The 12984-nt window shown below is 57.8% G+C and overlaps 1 protein-coding gene across 2 annotated transcripts in view; it reads right to left on the bottom strand.

The window, feature by feature from the left end:
- Window positions 1-1553: 1553 nt before the first annotated feature.
- The window catches only part of PREX1 (phosphatidylinositol-3,4,5-trisphosphate dependent Rac exchange factor 1), a 176521-nt gene continuing 165090 nt past the window's right edge, over window positions 1554-12984 (bottom strand). For both annotated transcript variants that reach the window (XM_004746244.3, XM_045082121.1), the window contains 8 exons: window positions 11494-11593; window positions 9427-9570; window positions 9215-9329; window positions 7256-7322; window positions 6052-6224; window positions 4406-4508; window positions 4081-4148; window positions 1554-3213 (listed from right to left, as the gene is read on the bottom strand). In XM_004746244.3, coding sequence (XP_004746301.1) covers window positions 3171-3213; window positions 4081-4148; window positions 4406-4508; window positions 6052-6224; window positions 7256-7322; window positions 9215-9329; window positions 9427-9570; window positions 11494-11593 — 813 coding nt within the window. In that variant the 3' untranslated portion in view covers window positions 1554-3170. The remainder of the gene's footprint in view (window positions 3214-4080; window positions 4149-4405; window positions 4509-6051; window positions 6225-7255; window positions 7323-9214; window positions 9330-9426; window positions 9571-11493; window positions 11594-12984) is intronic.

The raw sequence follows: 12984 nt of genomic DNA, 5'->3' as shown, positions 1-12984 counted from the left end.
TGGCTCAGTGGGTTAAAGCCTCTACCATCGGCTCAGGTCACGATACTGGGGTTCTGGGATAGAGCCCCGCATCGGGCTCTCTGCTTGGCAGGGAGCCTGCTTCCTCTTCTCTGCCTGCCTCTCTGCCTACTTGTGATCTCTCTCTGTGAAATAAATAAATAAAATCTTTTTTTTTTTTAAAGAAAGAAAATAAAAAGGCCTTCCTGAGACAAAACCAGGACCTGTCCCCCACCGCACACCCCCCACACACAGTTTGCAGACAAAACTCTGTATGTGACTTGCTCAAGGCCACAGAGACCCTACCTCCCCGCTCCAAACCAAAGCTGTCTCCAGGCATCGAACAGGCAGAATACAAGCGCCTGCCTAAAGAAGGCATCAAATCGCCCGTGTTGACCCCAAATAGAGACTGAGGTCCCAGCCCTCCCCTCAGAGGGTCATTCCCTGGATCCAAACACGGGCCGCAGATAATTCCGAACAATCAGCCCGTCACTGCGACTCAGATCCCACCAGGACCCATTCCCAACTGCTACAGGATGGAGGCTTTGAAACCTGTCGCTGAAAGGCACGAGGGCATCTCTCCGGGAAGGACCCAATCCAGCCCTTGAGAGAATGCGCTCTGGGGCGGGTTAGCTTGGACGGAGAAGGGACTAAAAGAAGGAGCGCTGGTCTGAAAGCAGGACTGGGTGGAGACCTCACGGCTCAGGGCGTTCCCAGGGGTGGCAGGCTTCAGGAGGAGGGCACCCCCAGGGGGGTTTCATCCCTGTCAGCCTCTTCCAGAGCATGGGCAGAGGAAAGGGGGTTGGGGGGAGGTGGGAAGGAGGCAGAGAGGCAGGACTAGAACAAGCCCAGCAAGACTGGGCTGCAGCTCCAAACCGGTCCCGGGAATGAGATTTCTCTGGCTGGGTAGGCGGTCCCGGCCCGGACACGTGACAGATCCAGGTGCGCATGCGCAGTCTGCGCTCGCGTCTATTCTGATTGGCCCGCTTGCAGCAAGCAGCCTGCATTCTGATTGGCCGGGAACCAGCCCACGTGCTGAGCAGAACTGCTCTCGGGCTCCATCCCAGACCCCGGTGGGTCCTTGCAGGCTGGAGCGGAGGGTAGTTCGGTGGCATCGCTCTGACCTACCCTGGCCCCTGGGTACAAGTATGACTGGGACCCCTGGCATGACACCCAGGAGGAGCCCAGCAATGTCTGGGAAAATAGTCCCATGTTCCACCATTGCAGTGAAAGGGAAGCTCAGAATGGAGAACGCAATAGAAAGACCATTCTTTGCCTGCACGCGAGAGCCACGAGCCCACCGTGCGACCTCAGGGAGTCCTCACCCATCTTCCCCTGCAGGAGGACTCATCTACTGCCCCCATTTTGGAGGAAGAAGCAGGTTCCGAGTGGTGACGTCACTGCAGGCGTCGCTGGCTCAGGGACTAGGACAGTATCGATGGGAACCGTCCCTGTCCCACTGCGGCCTTCAGAGCAGGAGCTCACTGCACCCGTGTCGCTGGCCGCCCCGGCCCACCGGAGGCAGCCCCCAAAGGAACCCTCCACAGATCAGGATCTTTGTATTATAAACTGACTTTTAATAATAATAAAAAAAATCTATCATGAATTTAATGAGATCTGTACATTTTAAAGTAAACCAGTGCACAAGGTCCTTGTTCTTGGGGGCTCCTCTCCATCTCCCACCAGTAGGCTAAAGCAAGACTTCGTTTGTATCTGTGTCACCTGTGTCCAGCAACAAGCCCATCTCTTGCAACCTAGGCCACAGTGGCAAGAGAGGGAGGCCCAGGGGGCCAAGATGCTGGTGGGGCCTCAAGCCTCCGGGGCAGTGGGGAATCCATTCCCGACCTCAGCCACCAGACAAGTGTAGAAACCCTCCCCCTCCCCCCGCTACCTCAGCTAGGATGCTTCCCTGCTGGCACACAGAAGCTAGAGGGGGCAAACTGCTAAGGAGATCCCAGTGTGGGTCCCCGTGCCCAGGTGGTGACCAGGCTGGCTTCCTGTCTCTCTGGCCGGCTGAGAAGTCCCAAATGCCTGCACTGGGCTAACATCAAAACAATAAGTTACAGAAGCCACCACCCCGTGTTTCCCAGGGGTCCTCCTCCTTGCAGGATAGACACCTGTGCGGGACACCTGTGGGCGGTTCGACCCCCTCCAGGCTCCAACCCTTGCAGCCCGAGGTCCAAATAGAACAAAGTCATTCATGCGGACACTGACCAGCTGCTGGGGAATGGAGGTGGGTGGGAAAAGGAATCATAGTCAATACCTATAAGTGATACTGTAAGACCCTAATATTAAAAAAAAGATGAAATACATTTTTTTGTATTTTCAATAATTTAGTTTTTCTCTCTTTTTTAGTAGAAGTGGGAAGTCGTCAACACTACCTTATGTTGGTCCCCTGTTAGACAATATACCTTTCTCTGAAATTTAAAATGTCAAATATATAATCACACAACCCGGAGTTGGGGGAGAGGGATCTCGACAACACCAACAACATAAAAACCCCAAAATAAACCATAGAGATTTCACGCCATATAAATAAAGTCGGAGCAAATCTTGCGCCCAGGGCTGATGGCTTGAGTTCGATGGCGGTCATGTGGGAAGCTGGTGTGGCTTTTGAGTTTCCTCTTGGTGCCAGGGGCTGTGCCCTGTCCCTCGGTCTTTCCCGGCAGAGGCCCGGCTTTCCCGAGTCCACCAAGCGGGTTAGTACAGGGTTAGGGGTGAATGGGAAGCTAAGGTGAGAGGAGACATGTGTGTCGCCTGGAATGTGGACTTAGAAGGAAACCAGGGGTTTCAAAAGTGCAGGTTGAGCCATCCTGAGGCAGCTGGGTCCGCAGGCCTCCAGCTCCAGCGCCCATGACTTCTCCCCTGTGTCTCGGGGACTTGTGGGTAGGAGCCCAGGTCCTGGCCGCACCCATCAGCTAGCTCTGTGGGTCCCCAGCACCCCTCGGGCTTCTGGCAGAAGCGTGGGGAATGGGCCGGCCCAGAGCCAGTCGACCGCCTCCTCCAAGAGTGGGGGCACCGCTTGTCCTCACAGGAGGGGACGGAGAAGGCTGGCGGGTCCCAGAGCAGGAAGAGGCCTCGGCCAGCTCTGGAGGGCAGCGCGGCCCCCTGGGCCTTCCGAAGCCCCGGCTCCAGAGGGCACAGCCGAGCACCAGGCAGCTGTATCAGCCCATTCAGAGGTCTCCGTCCACCGGTGGCTGGCAGAGGCGGTAGAGCCTGGCGGAAAGAGGGAGAGAGGATGAGGCACAGCCGGGCAGGCCATTGTTTTGAACACATAATCCCCACGCAGAAAACAAAACCCGAAAAGTATAAGAAGATCTATGTGAAATGCATCCAGGCTGCACACGCCTTCCCCCGGCGGTCTGGCCCGCTCCGGCCTGGCGCTGGGTTTGCGAACACAGACACACCTGCACGAGCGTGTTTGGGCCTTCAGATACATGGGGGAGGGGGTATGGGTACACGACAGGGGACTGCAGTCTTCCACACTTAATGGCAGACCAGACCCAGCGCTCAGCCCCTGGAGTTTTTTTCATTTAACAGACCTTGGACACCTCTCCAGCACCCCAAGGACAGCCCCGGTTTCCCTAACGTCTACAGTGGCAAGGTTCTGAGCTTCATCTGCAAGGAAGACGGAGCCACTCTTGGTTCTCAGGAGAGACTTGGCAGCTCTGCGGTCAGGAAAAGGATGGCACGGGGACCAGCTAAGGAGGCTGCTGTGGGGACAGGGGCAGGACAGAGGAGCAAGGCAGCCCAGCGGTAGGGAGCTCGGCCCCTGGGCTCCACAGTCTGCCAGGATCCCAGCTCTGCCATCTACTAGTTGTACGACCTAGGACAAGACACTTAACGTCTCTGTGCCTCAGTGTCCCCACCAGTCACCTGGAGAGAAGGCTCACAGGGTTGTTTGGTAAAGAAAGAAGAACGGTGCCTGGAGTGGTACTCGTCACTCCCCACAGTGGGCCCCATAAATGAGAGGTGAAGCCCCACAGGAACACCACAGGGGCTGCCTGGTGTGAGGCCGGGACTTTCATACCAAGCCCAGGCCCTGGCCTTTTGGGGGGCTGGGGGGGGGCAGCAGCCACTCACCGCGGTGCACCCTGGGGCATCTGATCCTTGACTCGGAGGTTTTTGGCCAGAATCTCCACCCTGGGTCCCTGGGGAGAAAGAACCATGAGACCCAGAACCTGCTCCTACACCGAGTTCGGGGGCAAGCATGTGGGTGCGGGTGGGCGGGTGGAGTGTGAGGAGTAACCGGAGGCCCCAGAAGCTGAAACCCGGGACCCCAGCAGATCAGGAGAAGGTCCAAGCCTGGGCCTGGTGACCACCCAGACCACCCACGTGGCGCTCAGAACCCCCTGTGTCCCCAGCCCACGAGGCCCCGGAGAGTCCCCGGCAGGGGGGGCCGCCTCACCTGCTTCCGCATGATGTCCGTGGCCTGCATGATGCACTTGGGCAGCAACCCGTGGCTCCGAGCCAAGATGGCCGCCTGCTCCAGGGAGACACTCAAGGTGCTCCTGCAGGGGTGGGGCGGGAGGGACCATCACTGCTGGGCGGGCCTCATGCCGTGCCCCGCCCTCTCCCCCCGCCCCAGGCCCCAAGAACAGCCCCTCCTGCCCCCAGGTAACTGCTGGATGCGCCGCCCCCTCCCCGGCGTCCTCTCCCTGAGAGCACCCCGCACCACCCCTTTCCCTCTTGTCTACACCCCACACCTGCCCCTCCTTCCTCCCAGCAGCCGGCACCCTGCACACAGTAGGCATTTTACTGCTTTACTCTGGGCACCCCCTGATACGTCAGCACCACACGGCGGGAGCTTTCCTTAGCCTGTTTTGTTCTGATATTCCCAGTGGGACAGCTCGGGAGAGGTGCTGGGTAAGTATTTTTGTTGAAGGAATAAACGAAGTGACCGCCCTAATGCCTGCCAGCTTGCTAGCAAGGCTGGACATGGACCCATGTAATCAACCCTCCCATCTGTTCTAACAACTCTAGAACATGGGCTCTGCAGCCAGACCTCGTGGTTTCAAGTCTCAGCCACAGAATGACTCTGTGACCCTTGGGACGTCAGCAGCCTTGGTCTCCTTGACCTTGAGACAAGGGTAGACCGTTCCTAGGGCACTACTGACGGGGGCGGGGGGAGGGTAGGGGCCTGTCCTGTGTTTGGTAGGATGTTCTAGCAGCATCTCTGGCCTCTGACCACTAGATGCCAACAGGACCCTCTTCTCTTCATTGCGACCATCAGAAATACCTCCAGACATTGCCCAGGGTCCCCTGGGAGGCCAAAATGGCCCTGCACGGAAGCGCCTGGAAATGCCCACACACACTGACTGGCTTGCTATGAAGAGATGAGTCAATCCCTAAACAATGGTGCCTCATACACAGTAAGCATTCTCAACAAGCATTTATTGAGCACCTGCTGTGTGCCAAGTGCTGTTCAGTGCCAGGGTAGGGCAGACAGAGAAAGAGAGCGAGTCCCTAGGCTCACAGAGCTGGCCGACACTGGGAGGTGACTGGGAATAAATGAACCCACGAGCCAAGCGCTTCATAGTTGGGGTGGCAGGGCGGCTGCGGAGGAACCGAGTAGGGCAGCCCGGTGGGGTGCGGAGAGGGTGTGGTGCTGAATCAGGAAGTCGGGAAGGCCAATCGGAGAAGGCTGACCCTCCACCAGGGGATCAGCAGCGGGGACAAAGGGCAGAGAGTGGGAGGGTGTCCAGTGGGACACAGAGGCCCCAGTGGAGTCCTGCCCCAGTGGAGTCCTGCCCTAGTGGAGAGGAGTGAGCGCATGCTGACCGGAGAGTCAAGCAGAACCACACCGCACACACTCTCACTGACACCAACCCCAGAGTCAGGGAGCCAGGCAGTTCCACAGGCCTCCTGGGACCTCCTACTCCCACAGTCCCACTTCCCCAAATGGAGGCCGAGGGAGGGCCCAGGCCGCGACTGGGCTCAACCGGCAGTGCCAGAACTAGGATTCAAACCCAGACTCCTGCCTCCCTGTCCTGGGCCCCAAAGCTCCCAGGAGCCCGTCCAGCCCGGTCCTGGCCCGACGTCACAGCAGCTCACCTCTGCATGCCCGTGCCACACATGGCGATCTGGCAAGCACCCAGGCGGTAGCAGAGCTCAGAGGAGATGGGGATGAGGCCGGCGCCCAAGCTCCCGCTGGCACCAGGCTTGGGGTGGACGAAGGACTTCATGAGGCGGCAGAGCTCGTCCAGGGCGTTGATGGGGCGTATCAGCTGCAAGGGGGGGCGCGCACACACCGGACGTTCGGCGGAGCCCCCCCCCCGGCCTTCCTCCCCCGTCCAGCCGTGTTGTTGCAGCTGTGCTCCTGGCTCACCTCTCCCGGGGCTACAGCCCAGTCAACCTTCCATAACCCACGCCCAAGGACCATCTGTAGCTCCCACTGGCCCGCAAGCTGGTATCCAGTGTTTGCGCCGCATTTCAGACCTAACCTTCCACCTGCCCGGAGTGCACCCAGCGAAGCCTGAGAGAGGTGACCCCTCCTGTCCTCTCCAAACAGGACCTTCCCGGGAAGAACCACCCGCCCTGTACCCACCCCCAACCGGGCCTTCAGCTTTCCTCCATCCCCGTGCGGGCATTACATGGTGGTCGGCCAATTCTCTGTCATCTGATGATTCTGCCAAGCAGACTACAGACTTTCCGAGGCTGTGCCCACCGCTTCTCTGGGAGCCCCAGCCTCTAGTCCCGAGGCCGGTACCCCCAGAGCACTGTCAAATTCAAGACCTGCCTGAGCCTGGGAAAGGGTGGAGGGCCTGGAGCACGCGCGCCTGGAAAGCCACCTGTGCCACATGGGGACGAGGGCCCCCAACAGCCGGATCCCTCCGCTCCTCCAGAAAAGCGAGAAGCCCCCATTTCATTGGAAACCTTTTGATTTTCAAGTGTTGGCAACAAATCCCGATCAAACGAAAAGAACACCGCGTGGCCACATCTGGCGTAGACTGCTGCTTCGGAGGTAGGCTTGGGTGAATGGGGGGGAGCGGGAAGGCTCAGGTGCGTGGGCCCCGGCTGGGGGGAAACCATGGCAGGAATTCCAAAGCCAGTGGGGAAGAAGCTGGAATTCCTGACGGAGAAGGGGTTCTCCCAGGAGGGATATTCCTGGAGGAGGGACTCCACAGGCCTCAGGGGATTATCTGCCAGGATTCCGGCTGGGGGGGACCCCGGGCTCCCTTGGCTGCATCTGGACCCCAACAGCCCCCAGCTCCGTCCCAGCTCTGCGGCGCGAGTGGTGAGGGAAAGTGGGGCACACCTGGTCTATCTTCACCGCCGTGGTGCTGGCGTCCGTGGGCAGGTTGGACCGTTCCAGGTAAAATGCCCTGGAAGAGAAAGACGGGGTGAGGGTGTGGTGGCTGCTGCCCTCTGCTCCTCCAGCGATTCTCTCTGAGGGAGCCTAGCACTGCTCTCCCTGTCCACAGCCCCGAGTCCCCCAACAGTGGGAGGGGGAAGGGATCCCCTAGTCCTCAAATAGTGGGGGGCAGGGGGTCCCCTAGTCCTCCAACAGTGGGGGTTCCCCTAGTCCTCCAACAGCAGGAGGGGTGAGGGGGTACCTTAGTCCTCCAACAGTGGAAGAGGGGAGGTGTCCTCTAGGCCTCCAACAGGAGGGGGTCCCTAGTCCTCCAACAGCGGGAGGCAGAGGGGGTCCCCTAGTCCTCCAACAGTGGGAGAGGGGAGGGGGATGACAAGGGGACTCCTGGGTTACCCCCAGGTACTCCTCAAATGCCACCTCTCCCTGCCTGTCATCTGAATCAGCACCGAACCTCCCCACTATCTGTCCCCTTGTCCTAGTGGACCTTTCCTCTGAGCAGCACTTGTCACCACTGGACACGTTACAGTGCTCTTTGTCTATCGGCTTATTGCTCATTCCTCCTCCTCTGAAAATAGGGCTCAGCTCAATTTTTTCTGTAAAGGGTAGAACAGTAAATATTTAATGGACCAGACAGTCTCTATCAAGATGCTCTCAGCGGCTGCTATCGGTACCTGTGCAAGCAAACATGGCTCGGTGCTAATAAAGCTTTATTGACAAAGCAGGGCAACTGCCACTCTGGATCTGCATCCCACGAAGGAGAGGCTCTGCTTGGCCACTGCTGACTCCGGGGCAAGCACCCAGAACAGAGCCTGGCCCACAAAAGCTCTCATTTAGCGTGTGCTGAATAAAGGAAGGATGGATGAGGGAACGCTCTCGGAGGCAACATTTAAAATATGCCACAATTGGGGCGCCTGGGTGGCTCAGTCGTTAAGCATCTGCCTTCAGCTCAGGTCATGATCCCAGCATCCTGGGATCGAGCTCCATATCGGGCTCCTTGCTCAGCGGGAAATCTGCTTCTCCCTCTGCCTGCTGCTTTCCCCTGCTTGTGTTCCCTCTTTCACGATCTCTCTGCCATAAATAAATAAAATCTTTAAAAAAAAATTAAAACATTCCACAAAGGGCACAGGACGGATTGATGGCATTGATCAATTCAGGGAGACACCAGTTTTAAAAATACAGCTGGATATTTTCCAAAATATCCACAATATTTGGACATTTTCCAGATAATGAATATTTTCCAAACTAATGAAGGCACCATTCTCCCATTTCCAAATGGTAAAGCCAGACCCCCAAACAGTAAAGCCCTTACATACCCCAAAACCCTGATCTGAGTTGCAGCCTCCCTTCTCCACGGGGTAAGAAGGTGGGGCAGGGGTAGGAAGGGGCTGGGCTGAGGGCGGGGAGTGGGAGCTGCCTTCCTGGGCCTGAGGCTTCCTTCTGGCAGAGGTGGTCCCTGCTCCCTACTTCTCTCTGGAGATCCTCTTCTGAGCAGGGCCAAGGCCCTGGGGACCACCCTCCGTTCCTCCCTAACCCCCCAGGATCAAGAATCCCAGAGCCCCTGGCCCAGGTCCCTCCCCCACACTGAACCAAACAGGCAGCTCCTCTCAATTAGAAAAATCTGCTTTGGAGCCAAACAGAGCCAGTTCAAAGCTCAGCTCAGCCACCAACTCCCTGTGGGACCCTGGGCCAGCTCGGTATGCCCTCGGGGCCTCAGTTTTCTCATCTGCGAAGTGGGTCAGAACGGCCTCCTACGACCACTGGAAGGATGTGAAGAGGCTGTGTACACAGAAGGGCTGGCACAGAGCAGGTGCTTAAGGAAAGGCCACTCCCACACATGCTAATGTCCGCCCTGCCATGGCCGTGTCCACACTTCCGTCCCCAACACACAGCCTGGGCAGCTACCTGAGTTTGCGGTAATACTGCTGAACCTTCTCCAGGGACTGGGCGTTGATCTCCTGCTGCAAATCTTCCGCAGCCTGGCTGCCTGGAGGAGGCAGGCCCTCCACATTCTCCAGCGCTGTGAGGGAAGACGGGGGAGGGCAGGTGTTTGGGTCCCAGTGTGCTCAGAGGCGTTGGCCATGCCGGTGGGCCCCACTGGGCGCCCCCCAGCTCACCTCTGGTGAAGAGCACGGTGTGCAGCCTCAGGCTGGCTCCGCCCTCCAGGCGGGAGGGCAGCTTGGAGAAGTGGTAGCTGTCGAGGTAGAAGACGACCCTCAGCGCCTGCCGACTGCCCTCAATGTGGTAGAAGACGCTGGTGTCTGTGGGAGGACACGGCAGGGCGGGGGGCTCACCACCTAGGCCAGAAGGGAGCCCTGCCCCCCGTCACCAGGGCAGCTTCACCCCTGCCTTCAGACCCCCAGATGGCGTTCCGGGGCCTCCCTGTTCTCACCCCCTCAAAGGAGCAGCCTCAGAATCCCCCCCGCCTTCAGAGAGGCATCCCAGGACTTCCCTGTCTGCCCACCCCAGAGCACTGGTCAGCCTTCCCCGTCTTCCCACCCGCCAGGGCTAGCCTCGGACAGCCCCGGCCTCCCGCACTCAGAGAGCAGCCTCTGACTTTTCACCTCCTTCCGTAGGTCCTAGTTTCCACCACTTCATTCTTGGACCCGGCGCCAATTCTGCCCCACCAGGCAGTCATGCCTTCAGGGCATCACCATGTTCCTTGTACCCCTCACCTGGTAGCCGAGGGCCTCTACCTGGCAAAATCTGTCCTCGAATAGGACCCGCAGCTTATTTACACCCGTACAGGAGAGCCTGCGGCAGGGGTGGCGAAACTACGGCACGCGCACCCCATCCTGCACCCACAGCAAAAACCACTAACCAGTCAATAGCTGCCCCTGAGCCCACATCTGTCTACAGCCAGGCAGCCGGTTCCAGCTGGTACCCGAGAAGACACCTGTTGTCCCTCTAGACTCTAGTCAGTGCATTGTGAACAGATGGTGTTACCCCCAAGGAGGTGGACATTGGTTCATGGATGGACGGATGGATGGATGGATAAGTAGATGGGATGGATGGATGCATGGACAGATGGACGGATGGACGGACAGGTGGATGGAATGGATGGACAGATGGATGGATGGATGGACGGACGGATGGATGGACAGGTGGATGGGATGGATGGATGGATGGATGGATGGACGGATGGACAGACGGACTGGTGGACAGGTGGGTGGATGGATAGGTAGATGGGATGGATGGATGCATGGACAGATGGACGGACAGGTGGATGGGATGGATGGATGGATGGATGGACAGACGGACTGGTGGACAGGTGGGTGGATGGATAGGTAGATGGGATGGATGGATGCATGGACAGATGGACGGATGGACGGACAGGTGGATGGGATGGATGGACAGATGGATGGATGGATGGATGGATGGATGGACGGATGTATAGACGGACTGGTGGACAGGTGGGTGAATGGATAGGTAGATGGGATGGATGGATGCATGGACAGATGGACGGATGGACGGACAGGTGGATGGGATGGATGGAAGATGGATGGATGGATGGATGGACGGACAGACAGACTGGTGGACAGGTGGGTGGATGGATAGGTATATGGGATGGATGGATGCATGGACGGACAGACAGATGGACAGGTGGATGGGATGGATGGATGGACGGACAGATGGACGGGCGGAACGGACGGACTGGTGGATGGGTGGATAGGTGGATGGATGGGTGGATGGGTGGATAGACGGATGGATAGATGGAGAAAGAGATGAGATGGACAGGTGGATGGATGGATGAATAGGTAAGTAGACAGGATGGATGGACGGATGGAGGAATGGACGGATGGATGGATGGGGGTTGGACAGGTGAAAGAGTAGGTGGGGGGGAGGGAGGAGGAGAGGAAGAAAATTATGGTATAAACCCTTAGGAAGTCTTCACAAGTCTTCACTCCAAAGAAAGGCTTCTCGTAGAATTTTAATAAGAATTGGGTATTGGCTCTTATTGCCTTCTAAGAGTTGTTGGAGATGGCTGTGTTTATACAAAAAGAATCTCTCTTTTCCCTACTTGCTCCAAGGTTCAGCCTTGAGACTCATGTTGGGAGCAAGAGGTCTGAAAGTGCTAGATCCCAATTTAACCTTGGACACCCTGGTGGCAGGGTGGCCCCAAAGCAAGTCCCCTCCATCCGAGAACACCACCTCTCATGGTCGGGGTGGTAAGAATCACTCACTGGCCACGTAGTTCTCATCCAGCTGCTTAAAGGAAAAGGTGACATTGTCCAGCTCTGACAGGGTCACCCAGATGTCCTCCAGCATGGTCCGTTCCTCCTTCTGCAGGAGGGAGACAGGGTGGAAGAGCTTCAGATGCCGTCCCTTCCCGGGGATTTCACTTAAAGATGCTGTGATTCGACCCCAGGTAACACACCAGGCTGTGGGCCTACCAGGCACAAGGTCCTGTGCTGGGCTGCCCAGGGCTGGATATGAAATCACATTTGCTCCTGGATCATGTTGTGCCTCCCAAGGTCAGAACCCATCTCTGTTCCAATGTGCACTGACCCTTCTTAGCCATTTCAAACCCAACACACCCAACAAAAGTCCCCATTTCCCCTCTCACGCACCTCCAGCAGCAAAGCGCACCAGCAGTGGCCCAGGTGCCCAAGACCTAACCCTTTAAGGACTCCTCAGCATCTCCGTCCCCTCACCTCTGTCCCCTCATGGGGATGTACAGACCATCCCCAGGTTCTGCCGGCCCCGCCACCAAAACCTTCCCCTGACCCACCCACTTCCCCCACCCTCCTCAGCTCCCCAACTACAAGGACCACACCTGCCTCTCTGTAGGTCTCCTTCTGCGACCTTTGCCCTGAGCAAAGGGCAGACAGGGACAACCCTGGAGACGCAGGGAGAGCAGGGAAGCTGAGGGTTTACCAGGCCTAGGTTCCCCTGTGACTACGAGTTATCTTCCGAAAATTTAATTTGAACTCTATCTCCCACCTGCCTCAAAGCCTCTGAGTCCTCCCTCTGTTTCTAGAACAGTCCCAAGCCCTACAGACGTGGCTAACCTGATCCCCAAATCCCTCCAGCCTGCTAGTCTCTGGCCACACTGGCCTCTGCTCAGAGCCTTCGCACATGCTGTTCCCTTTGCCCAGCACACAATCTTCCTCAGACCATTCACCACACCAGCTGTGTGCTACCCAGGTTTTAGTTCAAATGTCCCCTCCTCAGAGAAGCGGGCTCTGACCACTGAGCACGAAGATACTCAGCCCCATTCCATCTTCTGCAGAACTCCCCTTCTTTCCATCCCCACTGCTTCCAACTATCCCCTCTGCTCAGGCCGCTTCTTCTCCCCACTCCCAACCCCTGCTAGAAAGTGAGCTTCAGACCCATAACTCCCAGCTCAAAGCCTGGCACACCGTGGCGGCTGATGAAATGATGCACCAGGTCCCAGGTCCTCATCTGGCAAGAGCGCAGTGAGAGCTGAGTGTTCCAGCGGCCTTTCCCAGAAACCAAATGAAGCCCAGATCTCCTGCCTGGCAGACAGCCACAGTCAACACTGGCCAGCAGAGGGCGCGCCACGGCCACACTTCCCCATCTGGCCAGCAGCCTGGGGCTTCCAGCTTGGCCTGGGACAATGTCTAGGAGGCTCAGAGCCGCAGAGGTGGGGGGAGCTCCAGCAACCGGCACACGGGGTGGATATGGACGAGCAAAGAGCATAGAGCAAGGTC

The sequence above is a fragment of the Mustela putorius genome, unplaced genomic scaffold, assembly GCF_011764305.1.
Source record: "Mustela putorius furo isolate JIRA1106 unplaced genomic scaffold, ASM1176430v1.1 tig00000592_pilon_pilon_pilon, whole genome shotgun sequence".
NCBI classification, from domain to species: Eukaryota; Metazoa; Chordata; class Mammalia; order Carnivora; family Mustelidae; genus Mustela; species Mustela putorius.
Note: the sequence above shows the minus strand (reverse complement) of the source record. Positions and strands in the feature narration are given on the sequence as shown.